This window comes from Schistocerca nitens, chromosome 8 (genome assembly GCF_023898315.1).
Source record: "Schistocerca nitens isolate TAMUIC-IGC-003100 chromosome 8, iqSchNite1.1, whole genome shotgun sequence".
Lineage (NCBI taxonomy): Eukaryota > Metazoa > Arthropoda > Insecta > Orthoptera > Acrididae > Schistocerca > Schistocerca nitens.
In genome coordinates, this window is record NC_064621.1 from 68,962,144 (window position 1) to 68,985,975 (window position 23,832).

General features: G+C 39.8%; 1 protein-coding gene across 1 annotated transcript in view; it reads left to right on the plus strand.

The window, feature by feature from the left end:
* The window catches only part of LOC126198685 (FAM172 family protein homolog CG10038), a 266,737-nt gene that overhangs the window by 35,606 nt on the left and 207,299 nt on the right, over positions 1-23,832 (plus strand). The window contains exon 3 of the mRNA XM_049935180.1: positions 16,566-16,753. Within this exon, the coding sequence (XP_049791137.1) occupies positions 16,566-16,753 (188 nt within the window). The remainder of the gene's footprint in view (positions 1-16,565; positions 16,754-23,832) is intronic.

Here is a 23,832-nt window from a genome sequence, read left to right on the forward strand (position 1 = left end):
GTCCTGTTACCTGTACTATCACTGGTAAACACTGTGAGAGTCTTCTGCACACCTACATGTACATCTACATGGATAGTCTGCAAATCCCACTTAAGTGCCTGGCAGAGGGTTCATCGAACCACCTTCACAATAATTTTATATTATTCCAATCTCGAACAGCGCATGGAAAAAACAAACACCTATATCTTTCCGTGCGCACTCTCATTTTCCTTATTTTATTATGATGGTCATTTCTCCCTATGTAGGTTGGTGTCAAAAAATATTTTCGCATTTGGAATAGAAGGTTTGTGATTGAAATTTCATGAGAAGATTCTGGTGCAGCAAAAAATACCTCTTTTTTAATTATATTCACCCTGTGTCAGTGACACAGTCTCTTCCCTATTTTGTGATAATACAAAATGTTTTGCTCTTCTTTGAACTTTCTCGATGTACTCCGTTGATCCTATTTGTTAAGGATCCCAGACCATGAAGCAGTACTCCAAAAGAGGACATGTAAACATAGTGTAGACAGTGTCTTTAGTGGACTTGTTACATTTTCTATGTATTCAGCCAGTGAACTCAGTCTTTGATTTGCACTTCCCACAACATTTTCTGTGTGTTCTTTCCAAGTTGTTCATAATTGTGATTTCCTGTCAGAGAGGTCACAGTTCATAGTAACTTACGAAAAGTCGTAGAGTAAAACATAAGTGACTTCTGACATTCCCCAAGGTAGTGTTATAGGCTCTGTGCTGTTCCTTATCTGTATAAACAATTTTGGACACAATCTGAGCAGCCATCTTAGTTCATTTGCAGATGACACTGTCGTTAATTGACTAATAGTCATCAGAAGATCTAAACCAATTGCAAAATGATTTAGAAAAGATATCTGAATGGTGCAAAATTTGGTTACTCAATAAATAAGTCAAATCTAAAAGCTGTAAATTCAACTAAATACCTAGGAATTATAATTACAAACGACTTAAATTGGAAGGAATACACAGAAAATGTTGTAGGGAAGGCTAACTGAAGATTGCATTTTATTGGCAGGACACTTAGAAAAAGTAACAGATCTACTAAGGAGACTGCCTACACTACGCTTGTCCATCCTCTTTTAGAATGCTGCTGTGCGGTGTGGGATCCTTACCAGATAGGATTGACAGAGTACATCAAGAAAGTTCAAACAAGGGCAGCACGATTTGTATTATCATGAAATATGGAGAGAGTGTCACTGAAATGATACAGGATTTCGGCTGGACATCATCTTTCGTTGCGATGGAATCTTGCCACGAAATTCCAATCACCAACTTTCTCCTCCAAATGTGAAAATATTTTGTTGACACAGACCTACATTGGGAGAAATGATCACCACAATAAAATAAGGGAAATCAGAGCTTGTATGGAAACGTATAGGTGTTCATTATTTCTGCGTGCTATACGAGATTCGAATAATAGAGAATTATGTAGGTGGGTTGATGAACCCTCTGCCAGGCACTTAACTGTGGTTTGCATAGTATCCCTGTAGATGTAGATATTCTTTGGTGAAGGAATTTTGTAAGCTGTGTTTAGTAACTCTACTTTGGCAGCACTGTTGTTGATAGTATTTCCATTGCTATCATGCAGAGAAGGCATTGATTGTGTCTTGCCACTAGCTTACTTTACATGCGACCAGAATCTCTTTGGATTTTCTGCTAGGTTTCCAGACAAAGTTTCACTGTGGAAGCTATTATAACCATCTTGCATTGAAGTCCATGCTAAATTTCGAGCTCTGTAAAGACTGCCAATTTTGGAGATTTAACGTTCGTTTAAATTTGGCATGCTTTTTTTGTTGTTTTTGCGGCAGTGTTCTGACCTGCTTCGAGCACCAAGGGGGATCAACTCCATTGTTTGTTAATTTATTTGGTATAAATCTCTCAGCTGCTGTCAATACTATTTGTTTGAAGTCTGGCCACATCTGGTGTATACTTACATTGTTAATTTGGAAGAAGTGGAGATTGTCTCTCAAGAAGGCGTCAAGTGAACTTTTATCTACATTTTTGAATAGATATATTTTTTGTTAATTTTTGGGTGATTTGGTGATTACAGTATTTAATCTCGCTATGACAACCCTGTATTCACTAATCACTGTAGTCGTTTTGACCCTTGTCATTAGTTCAGAATTAGTTGTTGCTAAGAAGTCGAGTGTGTTTTCACAACCATTTGATATTCACATGGGCTTGTGAACTAACTGCAAGAAATAATTTTGAGAGAATGCGTTTAGCACAATTTAAGATGGTGTTCTATGTATACCTCTGGATTTAAACATCTATTTTTACCAACATACTGAGGGTAAATTAAAGTGACCATCAACTATAATTGTATGAGTTGAGTACATACTTGAAATTAAACTCAAGTTTTCTTTGAATCTTTCAGCAATAGTATCACCTGAATTGGGAGCTTGGTAAACGGATCCAATTATTATTTTATTCTGGTTGCCAAGAATGACCTCTACCCAACTACTCACAGGAACTATCTACTTTCAATTTCACTACAAGATAAACTACTTCTAACAGCAACAAACACATCACCAGCAACTGTATTTAGCCTGTCCTTTCTGAACATTGCTAGATCGTTCACGAAAATTTCACCTGATCTCCAGATTTAGCCAGCTTTCAGTGCCTTTAACAGTTTGAGCATCAGTGGTTTCTATTAGTGCTTGGACCTCTGGTACTTTCTAAACACAATTATGACAATTTACAGCTATTATACTGGTGATTCCTATATCTACGTTCTTCCTGTGTTCAACCTGCTCCCTTTGAGACTGAAGCCCTTTTTGTGTTTTCCCAAGACCCTCAAACCTAAAAAACTGCCCAGTCCACAACACACAGCCCCTGCTACCCATGTATGTCACCTCCTGCAGAACCCGAAGCTCAACCACCCTAACGCGACTGCTACAGTCGCAGGTTCGAATCCTGCCTTGGGCATGGATGTGTGTGATGTCCTTAGGTTAGTTAGGTTTAAGTAGTTCTAAGTTCTAGGGGACTTATGACCTCAGCAGTTGAGTCCCATAGTGCTCAGAGCCATTTCAACCACCCTAAGCTGCCAGCAGAACCCGAAACTCAACCACACTGGTGCAAGTCAAGGAATCTGCAGTCTACATTGTCACAGAAGCATCTGAGCCTCTGATTCAGACCCTCCACTTGGCTCTGTACCAGAGATCCACAATTTGTCCTGTCAACTATGCTGCAAATGGTTATATCTGCTTTCATTTCGCAAGTGAGATTGGCAGCCTTTACCAATTGTGTTAGCCTCTCGAAACCAGAGAGAATCTCTTCTGATCCAAAGGGACACACATCATAGGTACCGATATGAGCCTCCCCCTGCAGTTTGCTGAACCATGTGCTCTTCATGGCATCTGGAAGGACCCATCCCATATCTGGAGTGACTCCACCCTGTATGCACACAAAGTGCACATTGGCTTTTTCCACTCCTTGGCAGCCATGTCTCTAAGGAGCCCCTTAATGCATCTGACATTGCAGCTCCCAACTACCAGTAATCCCACCCTCTGTGATTGCCCGGATCTTGGAGGCTGAGAAGTTTCCTCTGAATCAGGACAAGTGACTGCGGCTGAGGGCAGTGTCAGCCACAGACAGCACCTTGTAGACTAACCAGGGAGGTCCTAAGTGCGGCCCACCTGTCATGCCCGAGGTGATCTCCCACTCGACCACAGGCGAGGGGTCAACCTCAGTGCGAGCAGTAACTGGGCTGGCCGGTACGGACCAACCGGCGGACTCAGATGTCCATTGGATCTGCACAGCTGGCCCACAACCTTGATGCCCTTCCACTGGAGCTTCAAGCTGTGTAACCGAAGCCATCACAGCCTGGAACTAAGAGTGAAGTGTCACCAACTCAATTCACATCCTCACACAGCAATCACAGTCTCTATCCATACCGAGTACCATGGAAAACTACACTACACAGACAAACAAGGTCAGTTGACACATGCTATGGAACACTACAGTAGACACAAAGGAAAATGCAAGAACTCTGTCCAATACATTAGATCAATACACAGAGATTCAAAAACTGAACTATGAAAGCACACAAGTGAGACTAAGTGATTCACTTCTGATTAGGAACTTGTGATATACCACAAAACTGTGTGATAACTGTGACTAATAAATTTACATGAAGAAACTCGAGAAACAAAATTACCAAAGCACACAGATGAAACTACAATTCGCTCTTGGTTAGGAACTGGGCAGATGCCACAAAATAGGTTACTTCCTTGCTGCCTCCTGATTAGCTGTCTAATGCCAACAAGCAGTCACTAGCTTTCAAAACAAATGAACAAATGACTATAGACTTGTGCTAGGGAACTTCACTGTAGACATGGAGGGAAATGCAAGAACTGTGTCTAATAAATTAGATTAACATGCAGAGATTCAAAAACTGAACTACCAAAGTGCTCATGTGAGCCTGTATAAAGTGCTCCAATAATATTATGAGAAGGAAACTTGCTACTCACCATATAGTGGAGATACTGAGTCGCAGGTAGGCACAACTTGTGACAGAAAACCATGGACAGCATATTGAACGTGTCTTGCAAAACTGATGTCATTTTTCTTTTTATGTGATTTTGGGCCCCAAGACAATTAAAAACCAATTTTTCCCACCTGATGTAGTTGTTGGGATTACCTAACACTACCACAGTTGTTGACAATGCTGAACTTGTGTGATCATGCACATTGAGCACTATGGGTGGTTGTTGTTGTTGTTGTGGTCTTCAGTCCTGAGACTGGTTTGATGCAGCTCTCCATGCTACTCTATCCTGTGCAAGCTTCTTCATCTCCCAGTACCTACTGCAACCTACATCCTTCTGAATCTGCTTAGTGTATTGATCTCTTGGTCTCCCTCTACGATTTTTACCCTCCACGCTGCCCTCCAATGCTAAATTTGTGATCCCTTGATGCCTCAAAACATGTCCTACCAACCGATCCCTTCTTCTAGTCAAGTTGTGCCACAAACTTCTCTTCTCCCCAATCCTATTCAATACCTCCTCATTAGTTACGTGATCTACCCACCTTATCTTCAGCATTCTTCTGTAGCACCACATTTCGAAAGCTTCTATTCTCTTCTTGTCCAAACTGGTTATCGTCCATGTTTCACTTCCATACATGGCTACACTCCATACAAATACTTTCAGAAACAACTTCCTGACACTTAAATCTATACTCGATGTTAACAAATTTCTCTTCTTCAGAAACGATTTCCTTGCCATTGCCAGTCTACATTTTATATCCTCCCTACTTCAACCATCATCAGTTATTTTACTCCCTAAATAGCAAAACTCCTTTACTACTTTAAGTGTCTCATTTCCTAACCTAATCCCCTCAGCATCACCCGATTTTATTTGACTACATTCCATTATCCTCATTTTGCTTTTGTTGATGTTCATCTTATATCCTCCTTTCAAGACACTGTCCATTCCGTTCAACTGCTCTTCCAAGTCCTTTGCTGTCTCTGACAGAATTACAATGTCATCGGCGAACCTCAAAGTTTTTACTTCTTCTCCATGAATTTTAATACCTACTCCGAATTTTTCTTTTGTTTCCTTTACTGCTTGCTCAATATACAGATTGAATAACATCGGGGAGAGGCTACAACCCTGTCTCACTCCTTTCCCAACCACTGCTTCCCTTTCATGCCCCTCGACTCTTATAGCTGCCATCTGCTTTCTGTACAAATTGTAAATAGCCTTTCGCTCCCTGTATTTTACCCCTGCCACCTTCAGAATTTGAAAGAGAGTATTCCAGTTAACGTTGTCAAAAGCTTTCTCTAAGTCTACAAATGCTAGAAACGTAGGTTTGCCTTTTCTTAATCTTTCTTCTAAGATAAGTCGTAAGGTTAGTATTGCCTCACGTGTTCCAACATTTCTACGGAATCCAAACTGATCTTCCCCGAGGTCTGCTTCTACCAGTTTTTCCATTCGTCTGTAAAGAATTCGCGTTAGTATTTTGCAGCTGTGACTTATTAAACTGATAGTTCGGTAATTTTCACATCTGTCAACACCTGATTTCTTTGGTATTGGAATTATTATATTCTTCTTGAAGTCTGTGGGTATTTCGCCTGTCTCATACATCTTGCTCACCAGATGGTAGTTTTATCATGACTGGCTCTCCCAAGGCCATCAGTAGTTTTGATGGAATGTTGTCTACTCCCGGGGCCTTGTTTCGACTCAGGTCTTTCAGTGCCCTGTCAAACTCTTCACGCAGTATCTTATCTCCCATTTCATCTTCATCTACATCCTCTTCCACTTCCATAATATTGTCCTCAAGTACATCGCCCGTGTATAAACCCTCTATATACTCCTTCCACCTTTCTGCCTTCCCTTCTTTGCTTAGAACTGGGTTGCCATCTGAGCTCTTGATATTCATACAAGTGGTTCTCTTCTCTCCAAAGGTCTCTTTAATTTTCCTGTAGGCAGTATCTATCTTACCCCTAGTGAGACAAGCCTCTACATCCTTACATTTGCCCTCTAGCCATCCCTGCTTAGCCATTTTGCACTTTCTGTCGATCTCATTTTTGAGACGTTTGTATTCCCTTTTGCCTGCTTCATTTACTGCATTTTTATAATGTGCAATTCAAACCATAGCTGTCATATTGCGATTCATGTGTCATTTGTAGCCGATACCATTTACAGTAACATGCTTACAGTGCCATCTATTGGTAACATTTTTGCTAAAATCTTTTGTTCCATGATGTTTCCCGATGCATGAATAATATGCTGTTCAGATTCCTCATACTGAGTGGTGGTTCTGTTTCTACAGTGTTTTCAAATTGGAACGTGAATTATGGGCATTGGGTGCATTGTTGTTTATTTTTCTATATTATTCAAACATTGTCATTGTTTCAACATAACACAGTACTGTAGATGAACAATTTTATACAGGACACTTGTGGTTTATCGATTTGGAAAACTACCTTAAATTGGTCTACAAAAGCTATGTAAGCTACAGTGTGAGCACGTCACGCAAGATTTTCAATATTCTCGCACTCTTTCTCACACGAACTATTAGCCCTAGAGGAAAAATGAATAGCAAATTTTTGTAGGAAGTTTAATCGAGTTTAATTTTGTACTGTGACACGTTTTCACTGGAGGGTGCAGTTTTCAAGTTATTCAAGAAAAATGTACAGAAGTGATATTGAATGTGTTCTATCTCAGAAACCATTCAGAGTAGGGCATATGTCCATATGAAGGTTTTTTTTTTTTTTTTTGTTCAGGATCACAAATACTATCATCCCTCAAAGCATGTACCTCTCCTCCTGACTCACCCTGTACTTTAGAATTTTTTTCCTGTCTATAATACGTGTTTTGCCATGAAAACTAAGTATGGCAGTATACATATTAAACAGCCAACAGAACTAGAAATTCACATGACAAGGAAAGAAACTTACAATAACTGAGAAAGATTGATTTGTAATAAAAAGGAATATTGTTTTGTACTATGGAAAATAGTGTAAATCAAAGGAAACAGCTACTTGACAAACGATGGTAGGGAGGTTGCAAACATTTTTTATTATTGTTTCTTAAAAATACAAGTAACTGAAGGAATGAAGGTGTCAGCTGTCTGTATTGTTAGGCACTGAGCAGTTGGTAGACCTAAAAACAAGACTGGAAACATTCCTACGCTTTTGGACAATGTCTTTATTCACTAATAAAATGTGCGCACATGGATGCGCACGTCAGTGTTTGGCCTGTTGTTATGGTCTTCAGTCCGAAGGGTGGTTTGATGCAGCTCTCCACGCTACTCTATCCTCTTCATCTCTGAATAACTACTGCAGCCTACGTCCTTCTGAATCTGCTTATGGTATTCACCTTTTGGTCTCCCTCTATAATTTTTACCCTCCATGCTTCCCTCCAGTACTAAATTGGAGAGCCTTTGATGTCTCAAAATGTGTCCTATCAAGTTATCACGTCTTTTGATCAAGTTGTGCCACAGATTTCTTGTCTCCCCAGGTCTATTCAGTGCCTCCTCATTACTTATAGGATCTACCATCTAATCTTGAACATTCTTCTGTAGCACATTATTTCAAAAGCTTGTATTCTCTTCTTGCCTAAACTGTTTATTGTCCATGTTTCACTTCCACACATGGATACACTCCAGAAAAATACTTTCAGAAAAGACTTCCTAACACTTAAATCTACAGTCATTCTTTCTAAATTTCTCTTCTTCAGAGATGCTTTTCTTGCCATTATCAGTCTACATTTTATATTCACTCTACTTCAACCATCCTCAGCTATTTTGCTGCCCAAATAGCAGAACTCGTCTACTACTTTAGGTCTCATTTCCAAATCTGATTCCCTTGGCATCACATGGTTTGATTCGCCTATTTCTTCCAAGTTCTTTGCTGTCTCTGATAAATGAATAGAATTAAAATGTCATTGGCAAACCTCAAAGTTTTTATTTCTTTTTTCCGGAACTTTAATTCCTATTCCAAATGTTTCTTTGATTTCCTTTACTGCTCGTTCATTGTACAGATTGAATAACATCGGAGATAGGCTACACACCTCCCGCCCCCCCCCCCCCTCCCCCTCTCGATCACTGCTTCCCTTTCATGCCCCTCGACACTTAATACTGCTTTCTGGTTTCTGTACAAGTTGTAAAAAGCATTTTACCCCTGCTACCTTTATATTTTCAGAGTATTCCAGTCAACATTGACCAAAGTTTACTCTTAAGTCTGCAAATGCTGTAAACAAATGTTTGCCTTTCCTTAACCTGTCATAGGGTCAGTATTGCCTCTTGTGTTCCTGCATTTCTCCAGAATCCAAACTGATCTTCCCTAAGATCAGCTTCTACCAGTTCTTGCATATTTGTGTATAGAATCCATGTTAGTATTTTGCAACCACGACTTATTAAACTGATAGTTAAATAATTTTCACAACTGTCAGCAACTGCTTCCTTTAGAATTGGAATTATTATATTCTTCTTGAAGTCTGAGGATATTTTGCCTGTCTCATACATCTTGCACACCAGATAGAAGAGTTTTGTCATGACTGGTCATCCCAAGGCGATCAGTAGCTCTGATGGAATATCGTTTGCTCCCAGGGCCTTGTTTCGACTTGGATCTTTGAGACCTCTATCAATTTCTCCTTGCAGCATTATATTTCCCATCTCAGCTCCATTCATGTCCACTTCCCTTTCTGTAAGATTTGTCTTCAAGTTTATCTCCCTTGTATAGACCCTCAATATATTTCTTCCACCTTTCAGCTTTCCCTTCTTTCCTTAGGACTGGTTTAGCTGCTTCTCTTTTCCCCAGAAGCCTCTTTAATTTTCCTGTAGGTGGTATCTATCTCTCCCCTAATGATATGTGCTTCCAAATCCTTACATTTGTGCTCTAGCCATTTCTGCTTAGACATATTGCACTTCCCATCAATCTGATTTTTAAATGTTTGTATTGCCTTTCGTGCTTCATTTGCTGCATTTGCTCTTGTATTATCTTAGGATCTCTACTAGGCCTTTTCGTTTTACTTATTTGATCCGTTACTGCCCTCACTATTTCATCTCTTGAAGCTACCCATTCATCTTCTACTGCAGTCATTTCTCCTGTTCTAGTCAACTGTTGCCTAGTGCTGAAACTCTCAGAACCCTCTGGTTCTTTCAACTTATCCATGTCGCATCTCCTTAATTTTACACCTATTTCCAGTTTCTTTGGTTTTAATGTACAGTTAGTAACCAATAAATTGTAGTCAAAGTCCACATCTGCCCTTGGAAATGTTTTATAGTTTAAAACCTGGTTCCTAAATCTCTATCTTACCATTACATAATGAATCTGAAATCTTCCGGTGTCTCCAGGTCCTTAAACAAAGTGTTAGCAATGATTAAGTTATACTCTGTGCAAAACTTTACGAGGTGGCTTCCTCTTACATTCCTTTACCCCAGTCTGTATTCACCTACTATTTTTCCTTCTCTTCCTTTTCCTGCTATCAAATTCCAGTCCCCTATCACTATTAGATGATCATCTCTCTTAACTATCTGAATAATTTCTTTTATCTCGTCATTCATTTCTTCAATCTCTTCATCATCTGTGGAGCTAGTTGGCATACTGTGGAGGCTGTGGGCTGCATGTCTATCTTGGCTACAAATATGCATTCACTAAGCTTTTCGTAGTAGCTTAATCACTCCTATTTTCTTATTATTAAACCCAGTCCTGCATTAGCCCTATTTGACTTTGTAATTATAACCCTGTGTTCATCTGACCAGAAGTCCTGTTACTCCTGCCACCAAACTTCACTAATTCCCACTATATCTAATTCAACAAGCCAATTCGTGTTCATCTGACCAGAAGTCCTGTTACTCCTGCCACCAAATTTCACTAATTCCCACTACAACTAATTCAACCAGCCAATTCCCCTTCTTAAATTTTCTAACCTACCTCTCCAATTAAGCGACCTAACATTCCATGCTCTGATCTGTAGAAAACCAGTTTTTTTTAAATCCTGATAATGACATCCTCTTGAGTTATCACCCCCTCCCCGGAGATCCGAATGTTTGGCCTATATGACCTGTTTACAGCCACTAATTTCTTGCACACCCCGTGAACCGTGGACCTTGCTTTGCTGGGGTGGCTTGCATGCCTCAGCATACAGATAACCATACTGTTGGTGCAGTCACATTGGTGACATATTGGTGGAGAGAGTAGACTAACCTTCAGTTCCTGAAGAAATGCAGCAATGTTTTCTGTACCTGAAGTTGGAAAAATGTGAATGATTGAGTGATGTGGCCTTGTAACATTAGCAAACATGGCGTTGCCGTGTTGATACTCTGAATGACTGAAAGTATCATCTTGAGAAAAACATTTTGAATGTCAAATAGTCTCCTGTTTCAATCTCTGGCTGAGGACAACCAAGGATCATGATGTCACCAGAAGAAACCAATTGATATTTGTATGTTCCCACTACAGTCTTGTCATTCTTTCCTAATGGTCACACATTTAAGAATTAATATAGTATTACAGGTTCAAAAGGAACCTTATCGTCAAGTTAGAGGATGGGCACCAGTAACAGTTGATTGGGGGCTGCCACTGATAGCAGTCAACATGTTAACAAATAAATTATTTGTTTGTATCTAATACCAGAAACTCTTACATATATTTAAAACAGAAAGACATAAACCATTTTCAGTTAATGCAGTGTCATTTCATTTCCATACAACACTGATACATTTGACAGTTGCACAGTTATGCATACACCTTATTGACGTGGAAGTGAGGTGGAGTGCCTCTGTTCAATCTGAAAACTATCTTACAGCTGCTACACTGCTGCACATTGTTAGGTAACAAAAACCACACATTCTAGGGTGGGGTATCTAATGTTAAATCCTTCAGTGCGGTAGGTAGAGAATTCGAAAAGAGAAATGGGTAATTTGAAGTTAAATATACGGATATAAGTTAAGTGAAATGGCAGGGGAACATGATTTCTGGTCAAATGAGTGCACAGTTGTCAACATAAAATTAAATGGAAGTAATGCAGGAGTAGGACTAATAATGAATAAGAAGATACAGGGAAATGTAGAGGAATTTCTATGAACAGCAAACTGAATGCATTGTCATATTCAAGATAAATACAAAGCCAAGACTAACACAGGAATATAAGTATGCTCAGCTGGGCAAAATGTTACAACCATTCACCATCATGAGAGTGAATGCGACCTGGTGGAGCTGTGGATATATGGTGTGGCAAGTATATAAGCAGAGCAGAAGTGAAGAGGGAATCAGTCTAATGATGGGAAAATCTACTGACAGGAATGGCTTTGACAAAGGGCGCCTTGTTACAACCCAATTCTTTGGGAAGTGCATCTTGGAAACAGTGAAACTGGTCATCTGTGTACTGCTGTTGTGAGCATATATGGAAAGTAGTTGAATTACAGTGAAACCTTGATCAGGCGACAAAATGTCGAATGTCCACATCTCGTCACAGAACTTGGAGGTCAGAGGTCTGTAAAGCAGGTCAGGTGGATCTCCATAGTGCAGTCACTAGCATTTAGGAACACACCATTCAGCACATGTTGTTGAATGTGTGCCTCCATTGCAGACAAGCTCTACATCTTCTCATGTTGATCCAACAATATTGTGACTTATGATTGCAGTGAGTACAGGATCATCGAGACTGGACTATGGATCAATGGAAAAGTGTCACCCAGTTGGGAGAATCACGTATCTTGGTACATCAGGTCAGTATCGCGTCCAGATATGTCGTTATTGAGGCAAATGGTCACTTTAAAAATGTGTTGGGGCATGCGTGTGGACCTTCATCCTCAATATGTTACCTGACAGCGATGGCATCCTACCTCAGGGTAACTGTCCATGTCACAAGGCGAGAACAGTGCTGCAGAGTTCTCACAAGGGAACCTCCCCATCGCACCCCCCTCAGATTTAGTTATAAGTTGGCACAGTGGATAGGCCTTGAAAAACTGAACAAAGACCAATCGAGAAAACAGGAAGAAGTTGTGTGGAACTATGGAAAAAATAAGCAAAAATATACAAACTGAGTAGTCCATGCGCAAGATAAGCAACTTCAGGGATAACGTAAGCACAGGAGCGTCGTGGTCCCGTGGTTAGCGTGAGCAGCTGCGGAGCCAAAGGTCCTTGGTTCAAGTCTTCCCTTGAGTGAAAACTTTTTTTTTTTTTTTTCCGCAATGTTATGATCTGTCCGTTCGTTCATTGACGTCTCTGTTCACTGTAATAAGTTTAGTGTCTGTGTTTTGCGACCGCACCGAAAAACCGTGCGATTAGTAGACGAAAGGACGTGCCTCTCCAATGGGAACCGATAATATTAGATCGCAAGGTCATAGGTCAACCGATTCCTCCACAGGAAAACACTTCTGATATATTCTATACGACACTGGTGACGGCATGTGCGTCACATAATTGTCTGAAAATAAAAAATTAAAATATTCACTCAAAGGAAGACTTGAACCAAGGACCTTTCGTTCCGCAGTTGCTCACGCTAACCACGAGACCACGGCGCTCCTGACCTCTGGTTGTCCTTGATGGTGCATATCTTGCACATGGACTACTCAGTTTGTATATTTCACCTTTTTTTTCATAGTTCCACACAACTTCTTCCTGTTTTCTCGATTGATCTGTCTTCAGTTTTCAAGGCCTATCCACTGTGCCAACTTATAACTAAATCTGAGGGGGGTGCGATGGGGAGGTTCCCTTGTCAGGAGAATGATAGTGAACTCACATTGATGTCTTCTCCATCAAATTTACCTGTTCTGCACCTAATGGGACAGTAGTGAATGCTATAGCCCACCTGCCCTGTGCCCATAATTTAGGAACTGCATGGCCATGTGTGTAAGCACATGGTGTGACATACCTCTGGAAACCTACCAAAGGCTTGATGAATCCATGCCATGCAGAATCACTGATGTATTGCATATTGTACACGAACATGCTATTAACCTTTTAAGTGGGCATGACGGATATATCCATCCATGCTCTGCTATTGCATAGTGGGTTCGACGGATATATCTGTCCACTGCGTTCTGTGGCTAGTAGCTAATGAGAATGACAAGTTATCGGCCTGCCGTTGACACTATGGTATTAGTTGAGCTTCGTCCACTAGATGGCAGCTCTTGTCACGCAACACAGTGTGTTCTAGGCTAATTATAACATTGTCCACCCGAGCGCGCGTCGAGAAAATGCGTCCTGTGAAGCAGCGGCAAAAGCGCGCCTTTTTCATCCGTGTTTACCGCAATGTTAGTGAGTGATCTTTTGCAATGGCGAAAAGAAGTCGTTCATCAGATTCGGAGATTGAGAAGCTGCTTTTAGAAAGTGACGATAATTTCAGTGACAGTTCTGAAAGTTTTCAAGATACAGATGTTGAGGCTAGTGAAAGTGACTTCGATTCAGAAACATCTGACGATGAGACACTACTGCAGCAGACGGTACCTAGTGAATTTGTGTGTGCTAGTTCAGTTCGTATTCAATATTTGTTCAGTGGTAATAGTAGTACAGTTGTGCCTCTAAAACAAAACGATGTGATGAGTTGTTTTATGTGTTTTGTGGATGATGCTTTGTGCACAATTACAGCTGAACAGATGAACGTATATGCAGAACAGTTCATAGCTTCTTGTCCCAATTTAGCAGCATGCTCCACGGTTCACAGTTGGCAGAATACTACACGTGACGAGGTAAAAACACTTATTGGAATGTTTGTACTTCAAGGAATTCTTCACAAACCAGACCACAAAATGTACTTTTCAAAGAGGGAATCTGTTGACACACTTTTCTTCAGGAAAGTGATGAGTGAAAAGCGGTTTCATCTTCTACTGAAATTCCTCCACTTTGCTGACAATACCTCATATGATCCACTAGGCACTATCAGCAGAAAACTATTCAAAATTCACCCCATTATGGAGCATCTGCGGCGTAAATTCAGATCAGTGTACGTGCCAGAAAGGAACATCACCGTTTACGAATCGTTGTTGCTCTGGAAAGGACGGCTTAGATGGAAGCAATATATTCCATCAAAGCGTAACAGATTTGGCATCAAATTGTACGAACTCTGTGAAAGCAGTTCTGGGTATGTATGGGACTTTATTGTTTACACTGGAAAGGACACTAATTATGGTAGCCACAATCCAGACAATAAAATAACCTCTCGAATTGTTTTGGAGCTTGCACACGATCTACTCAGGAAAGGCCACTGTATTTATCTTGAGAACTGGTACACCAGTACAAATTTGGTGGACAAACTAACCAGCAATAACACCGATGTTGTCGGCACAATGCAGCAAGACAGGAAGGGGTTTCTTGACTTTGTAAAACAGAAAAAACTGAAGAAAGGGGAGTACATAACAGGGTACAAAGGCAAGCAGATGGTAATGAAATGGAAAGATAAAAGAGACGTTGTTATGGTTAACGCCATCCATGACGATACATTTGTAAATGTAAACTCGAAGAAGGGAATCGTTCAAAAGCCACAAGTTGTCGTTGACTACAACAAGAATATGGAGGGCGTGGACAGGTGCGATTCTCAGTTACAAAGTTACCAGATGGCCAGAAGCAGGCTGAAAAAATACTATCAGAAGCTTTTCCACCACTTGTTGGACATTGCATGCTACAATGCATACATTCTGTACAAGAAGCATGGTGGCAAACAAAGTAGAATGAGCTTCCTGATTAGTCTTAGTGAACAGTTGACCATATCTTCACCACATCAAGGGACATCAGTAGGACGCCCACCTCGAACACCAAAAGCAACACGCCTCACAGCCAGGCATTTTCAGACCTTCTGCCACGCACAATGAAGAAAAGACCAACAAGGAGATGTGTGGTGTGTGCGAGAAAAGGCCTTCGCAAAGAGACTTCATACTGGTGCACAGAATGCAAAGTTTCCTTGTGTGGAGCACCTCGGTCACGGTGGTCAAGCGGTTCCAGGCGCTTCAGTCCGGAGCCACACAGCTGCTACGGTCGCAGGTTCAAATTCTGCCTCGGGTATGGATGTGTGTGATGTCCTTAGGTTAGTTAGGTTTAAGTAGTGCTAAGTCTAGGGGACTGATGACCTCAGATGTTAAGTCGCATAGTGCTTATAGCCATTTGAACCATTTCTTTTAATTTGTATGAATGAATGTTTATTTTTCAGATTTTTAAATTTTATATATATATATATATATATATATATATATATATATATATATATATATATATATATATATATATTCCAGATTATATATTTCTTCCCCTCTTTGACTTATTGTTGCCATGTTGGCTAAGTTTAACTGTATGGTGCAACTCGTAAAACAACTGGCCCCTCTTGTAGCAATTTTAAACTGGTCACCAAAACAATGTGTGGAGCATGTTATCGTAACTATCTGTGTGTGTGTGTGTGTGTGTGTGTGTGTGTGTGTGTGTGTGTGTGTTTAAGAAAGCTTGAGGTACAATGCCAGTTGATTGGGGAACTATGAAATATATTTTATAATCGTTTTTGTGAGTATGCCTCTCCTCTTCCCCCCGCTCCACCCTCTCATAGGTCGTACAACTGTTTTGGAATTTATCACATATTTGTCAGCAAGGATTGGGTGAAAACCAAATTGCTATTTTTGTTGCACAAGATACAGGATGCTGCAGATGGCAGAGCCCAACTTTATAATGTGTTTAGAGCATACACAGACTTTTGATGTTGTATAATATCATTGGCGAGTACACAAAGCACACATTTACAGAATTTCAGCACATAAGTGTAGTTGCTTTGAAGATTCCTAGTAACTGTAACTTAGGCATTTGTTCCTTATGGGGAGCCATCATCAGAAAGGAAAAGATCATCATGTGTACCTCAGAAAATTTTGATAGTACCATTATTGTTCACCATGGATGTAATTAACCTCACAAATGACACTTGTATTTCTTGGGAGCTGTTCATGACCTCTACCTTGACAGTAAAGTTTAGTATTTCTTTAGTTATGCATTTTCACATTGTTCAAACTATTTTTGTACAACAGTAATCGAAAACTTGGGAATTTTACATTTATTATTTGCAGAGCTACAGTAAAAATTTCATGTGCTGATAGAATAAATGTATTGTAATCAGTTATGTTTTACAGGTGATAACAGATTATGTTTATGGGCTGCTGGAAAATGACTTAAATCTCCATAGACTTGATGTGCCACAGAGTGGCAGTGGACCAAAGTCCTTCATATTTGCAACAGAAGATGCCTTGCAGAATCCAGATAAACTACTTCTGTTAATACACGGCAGTGGGGTTGTTAGAGCTGGACAGTGGGCTCGCAGGTAACAATCAAGATATCTTGAGATTGTAACAGTTATTGAAATTTGTAACATGTAGACATCAAGATTGCTTTGACGAGTTTATAAATTTTTCTTTTGTGCAGTGCTGAGCTTAAGGTTTGCATTTTAACTATCATATAGGGTGTCAAACGAACGAGTGCCTTATTTCAGAATTAAATATCTTGAAAACTAGCATTGACAGATGATTACAACAAAAGATATGTTTTTTGTGAAAGCCAATGAATTTTATACAGAAGTTTTGAAATAGTTGGAAAAGCTGCTAACAGATGGTGCTGTACACTGTGCAGCCTGTACATCATTACTGTGCATAATTAAACTTGCCCTCTACAAGCAGTTTTTGCAGTTGCATCACAATTTATTTAGAAATGTCCACCACTCGCAGTACATAGGTGGCACAAACAAACAATGAAATTTGCCATCACATCCTGCTGTGTCTCAGTGGAAATGGATTCAGATGCCACACAGATCACCAATTCAAGTTTGTCCAGCTTGAATGGGTTGTTTTGGTAGACAATGTCTTTCAGTGTGCTCCATGGTGTCAGATTGGGCAAATATGGAGGCCAATCCATTCGTGAATCAGTAAATTTGCTATAATCCAATACAGTGACTCTGTTCTTGAAATATTCATCAATAAAGTGCAACATCTGTTTGACGCAAGTGTAATCTGGTGCCATTTTGCATGAACCACTGGGCACCTGGTCTCTCCTCCAGTGCTAGCTGTGTGGCAACAAATTGCTCCAAAAGCAATGTAATGTTCACTAGTGATTGCATCTTGCCTTAAAAAAGAGTCAATAATGTGTTTGCTGCATAATGCAGCATAAACAGTAACTTTGGGAGAATGCAATGGAACTACAGTTTACCTGGTAACAACATTCCCTCGCAAATCAGCCACGCTGCCTGTCCATTGGAATTTGGCAAGAGCTTCACAATGGCTTTCACATTGGGTCCTTTTGAAATATAAAATTGTGTTTGAAAACTGTGCCTTGTTGCCATAGGAATGTGTTGTAATATGTGGTATTCCAGCATCATAAAAACAAATTCAGTGGAATACATGACAGTCTTTTCCTTTGATACGGCCACCTCCTTTCATATGTCAGTTGTGGAACTGATCCCTCTGAGTTGCAGTGCACTATTTATAAGTACTATGTGCTGCAGTTACAGGGCCATCTGTTAGCAGCTTTTCGATCTATTATGAAACTTCTATCTAACTTCTGTATAAAATTCATATAGTTTCCGCAATAAACATACCGTTTGTTGCACTCGTCTATAAGTTTTACTTTTTGATGTATTTACTTTTGAAATCAAGGACTCCTTTGCTGAACACCATGTATTTGATAATTTCTGAAATGTCTACATGAAATCTTCATTGAATCATTAAAACTTCTATGGGTTTAATTTGAAGAAATTGCAAACATTTTCTACATTTAACAACTCATATGTCTAAGTATTTCCCTTCTTTTGTAATTTCCTTCTTAGAAATAAGCAGTGATGACATTGTGGTTCAAAGGTATAAATTTTATTTTCCCAAAATCTAGTCTTATTTTACATGAATGTCTTCATATATTTTGCAATATATTGTTGAGTTTATTTTTTTATGCCAATTGTAGAGATCATGGATACTTCATGTATTCACTGTTCATTGTTCCATCTGCCACAATTATTATTTTCAACAATTATGAAAGGAATAGATTGCTACTCAGCATGAAGATGACACATTGAGTTTCAGACAGGTACAGTGTAAAGACTGTTACACAATAGCCTTCGGCCAAAGCCTTCCTAAAAAAAAACAAAAAATAAAATAAAATAAAATAAATAAATAAATAAATTGGAAAACACACACACATTTACACAAGCAGGTCCACTTCATGCACACATCTGGTATCTCCGGCCTTCTGGCTGGACTCCCTGGACTTTTTTTTTTCATAATTGTTCATATTCCAACATGGACTTTTCATTGCACAATTATTATTTTGTGTTCAGGCTGAACATTTTTACTTAAACATCTGTAATGTTGCCAAAAATGCATAAGACATGCAGTCTTACGAGATACTCTACAAGATGGTGGTTGGAAGCAACAGGCTTGATAGAAGTCACGCAACAGTGTAACATTTCACACCAACATTCTCTTATTTGCCACTACCAATTTAAGTTTCGAGTACTCAAATGGGTATCTCTGGAGGGAAGATGTTCTTTTCAGGAAATTGGGAAATAGTATTGGGAAGTTTAAGGAACTGGCATTTGCAACAGACTGCAGAGTAATAATACTGCCACCTCCATTTGGTAATATACATATTGTGATGGTGCAGTTAGAATACCTAACACCTTGAAGAGCTGCCTACATGTATTATTCTTACTGCTTGCATTTGCACAGTTAATACTTTGGTAAACTACCCCAGAAAATTATTCCATAACATTCATGATATTTATCTGTTTGTTTCCAAGACTAGCATTTACACAAAGAGCAGAAGTAGTGGAACTTTATTGTTTGAAGAGCTCAATAATATGTTTGTTCCATTTCATATTTTCATTAATATGTACACCCAAAATTTTGGAGAATTCTACTCTGTTTACTGACTCCACTTCATGTGCTACATTAACTGTTGGTATGATGCTTTTTTTCTACAGAGCTGAATATAATATGCCCTGAATAGAATACAATATGTTTCCTCATAACTTAGGGAGAGAGTATTTTCAGAGAACCACTTAACAATACTTTGAAAAACATTGTTAACAGTCTCTTCAGTTGCTTTCTCACAAAAGGGATCTATTATAACATTAATATTGTGTGCAAAAACTTTTGTTACTATATTTATATTATAGATATGTGAATGACCTTATGTTGGTATTTATAAATTGTTATGTTCTCAATGAAGAGAGAGATAAAAAAAGATGTATTTTGCGAGGAACTAGGGACAGTCTCGGACAGTGTACCAGTAGAACACACCATTTGAAGACACAAAATCATTGTGGGAGATCTTAATACAAAAGTTGGGAAAGAAGCAACCTTCAAAGAAACCATTGGAAAACACTGCAACTTCACGTGAGCAACAAAAATGGCATTATGTGGACTAATTTAGCCACTTCAAAAGTGAAATTCATAAATAGTACTGACTTACTTAAAGGAACTGAGGAATCTCTGGATGCAAAACAGTGACCCACATTGACCATGTTGGCCATGTATTGGTACAGACAAGAATAAACAAGTGGATGCAAAATATCAATATTCTAAGACGTGCTGAATGTGGATCGGACCACATCACTCTCAGAGTAGTGATAAAGGCAATGTGGAGACCCTGAAAGTGCACACGAATGCAAAAAATCACTTCATATGATCATATAATGTGCATGGACAGATAAAAAAATCTACTCACCAAGTGATGGTAAGGGAACACACACACACACACACACACACACACACACACACACACACACACACACACACACACAAAACGATTAACTTTTGCAAGCTTTCAGAGCCAGTGTCTCCTTCTTCTGGTGAAAGAGTTGAAGGGGATGGAAGAAAGATGGAGGAAAAAGTACTGGAGAGGTTTAGAGAAAGGGGTACAATGTAGAAAAGTCATCCAGAACCCCATGTCAGGGGAGACTTTCTGGATGGAATGAGAAAAGACTGATGTTGGAGACTGCACCGGACGAGATTTGAAAGCTTGAAGGTGGAAGACAGGGTAATATAAGACAGAGATTTCTGCTAAAACATTGTGCACAAGTTAATAAGAGTGAGAAGCTAAATGCATAGTATGTAACAGGGGGGGGGGGGGAGGACGAAAAATAAACAAGGCAGAAAATGAAAGATGTAGAAAAGTACAATGGAGTGAAAAAAAGTAGATACTGTGAATAAATGCTGAGACGGAAGGAATAAATGCAAATTAAGGCCAGGTGGTTGGTGAGAATCAAGGGCATGTTGTAGTGCTAGTACCCACCCACTGTGTCTTGAGAAACTAGTGTCTGGGAGAAGAATCCATATTGTGTGTGTGGTAAAACAGGCACAGAGGTCATGACTGTCATGTTGTACTGCATGCTCTGCAACAGGATATTGTGCGTTGCCTGTGCACACACTCTGCCTATGCCAATTCATCCTGAGTGGTTACTAGGTGGTAGTCATGCCGAAGTAAAAGGCTGAACACTGTTTACATAACAGCTGGTATACGATGTGTTGATTCACATATGGCTCTCCCTTTGATAGTATATGTTTTGCCAGTTATGGGGCTGGAATAGGTGGTGGTAGGAGAGTGCATATGGAAAGTCTTGCACAGGGGATGGCCACTGTGGTAGGAACACAAGGGTAGGGAGGTGGGTACAGAAGCAGCATAGGGTCTGACGAGGATATTACGGAGATTGGGAGGACGACGAAAAGCTACTCTAGATGTGCTGTGCAAAATCTCAGACAGAATGGATCTCATTTCAGGGCATGATTTTAGGAAGTTATGGGCTTGTAGAAGTAACTGATTGATACATTCAAGAGCAGGATAATACTGGGTGACAAGTAGTGAGCTCCAAATTTGGTTTTTTTTTTTTTTTTTTTTTTTTTTTTTTTTTTTTTTTTTTTTTTTTTTAGGAATCAGCAGTACCAGGATTGGATGTGATGATTCGGGAAATCTGCTTTTGAACCAGGCTGTTGGGATAATTATGTCCAGTGAAGGCTGAAGTGGGAGTGGTGGTGTATTGCTGTAAAGAGGCTGCACCCAAACAAATGTGTTTGCCTCGAATGCCGAGGCTGTATGGGAGGGAACGTTTGACATGGAAAGGATGGAAACTGTCAAAATGTTACATTAGTACTGTTGTTTGTTTGTGGGTTTCATTTGGACAGAAGTGTGTAGGTGGCCTTCGGTGAGGATGAGATAACATCTAGGAAAGTGGTATGGGATTCAGAATAGGACCATGTGAAATTTAATTGGGAGAAGGTATTTAGAGGTTCCAGGAATTTTAACAGGTCAGTATCATCTTAAGTCCATGTGGCAAAGAGGTCATCAATGTATGTAAACCAAACCAGGAAAGCCCTCTCCAAGTGACTTATGAAAAAGTTGGCATAGGAAGAAGCCATCCTGGTTCCCATGGCCATACCCCTGATCTGTTTGTAGGTCTGCTCCTCAAAGGTGAAGTAATTGCTGGTAAGTATAAAGTTAATTAAAGTGAGCAAGAAGGTTGTCATAGGCTTGGACTCAGTTGGGTGGTAACTGAGGAAATGTTCAGCAGTAACAGACCATGTACGTGGGGGATGTTGATATAGAGGGAGATGGCATTGATGGTGAAAAGCAGGGTGTGTGATGGGAGTGGAATGGGCACATATTTCAAACAATTTAGGGAATGGTTGGTATCTTTAATGTAGGAGGGAAGTCTTTGTACTATGGGTTGCAGGTGTTGATCAACTAAGGCAGATATATGTTCGGTGGGTGCTTTGAAGCCAACTACTATAGGATGACCAGGATGATTGGGTTTTTGGATCTCAGGAAGAGGGTAAAAGGTGAGTGTGCACAGTTTGGGTGGGGTAAGAAGGTCTACAGATTGAGGTGTAAGTCCTTGTGAGGGACCTAGGATTTTCAGGAGGGGACTGCAGGTCAGTCTGACCCTGGTGGCAGATGCTATATGTAGATGTGTCAGACAGCTGGCGTAAACCTTCACTAACATAACATTCAATAACGTAACACATTAATTTCTTTTTTTATACATTTTAACCTGAAATATAATACATCGTATACAAAATGATATGAATTCTTTTAATGAAACAGTTGAGATAATTTTAACCTATGCAAGATTCAAGGTTATACATGGTATCGGTTATCTCTATAAAGAAAAGGTAATGTTAGAAGAGGATGATTCATTACAAGTTGGATCATGTCATGAAATCCTGATGCAGCATCTTGGAATGCATCTAGTTGCAGCCAAGTTTGTTCCACGACTCGTGAGTCAAGACCAGAAAGACATTCACCTTACAATCTGTGAAGATGTTTTGGATCGCACAAATGAGAACGAGATGTTTCTTGAGAGAATAATAACTGGTAATAAGACGAGGGTGTACGATTATGATGTTGGGGACCAAAGTTCGATCTTCACATGGGATAGAGAAAGATTCTCCAAGACCAAAAGAAGCTCATCAGGTCAGGTCAAATGTCAAAACCATGCTGATAGTTTTCTTTGACTTTGAAGGATAAGTTCATCATGAACTTGTGCCAAAGGGACAAACATTTGATCAATAGTACTATAGAGATGTATTGTGATGCCTGCAAGAAAATGTGAGAAGCGAATGGCCTGAAATGTTGCAAGCCAATTCATAGCTCTTGCATCACAATAACGCACCCGCACACTCATCCCTGTTGGCATGTAACTGTTGCACGAGAAATGATACCACTGTGCTGTCTTACCCTCTGTACTCTCCAGAACAAGCCCCTGCAGACTTCTTTATTTCCAAAGTTGAAAACGCCATTAAAGGATGAACATTTGCAACGATAGACGGGATAAAAGAAAATTCGCAGATGGCACTTCGTGCAATCCAGCAAGAGATGTACCAAAACTGCTCCTGGAAGTGGAAATGGCATTTGTAGCAGTATATCAATTGTGAAGGAGAGTATTTCAAAGGAGACCATGCACAATAAGTAAAAGGTAAGCATAGAAAATTTTGTGGACAGAATTCCGGAATTTTTTGAACAGACCTTGTATACTTTCTTATCCACATTGCAAGCTCCCAACACAGTTGGCAGGAGTCATAATGTTTTGGTTCACCAGTTTAGAAGACTATAAGGAAAGAAGAGAGATGGCAAGTTAAGTCTAGGACACTGTCAAGATGCAAAGATGTATCGGAAGTAAAGTTCACATTTCAGAAGTTCAGGGGATACTAGTATTGGGCTGGATAATTCAGGTAGCCTGTGTGGTGCAGAATAAACTTGGGTCCATTGATTCATGTTGTAGAGCATGTTCAGCAACTGGATAATTGGTGTCCCCAAGGTCGACGGTTCCCCTAAGCCTTTTGTGTTCACCTGGTTTGGTGGTAATCATGCGTATACAAAATATTGTGCAGTCACTATTAGTTAATTGATAAACAATGTGCC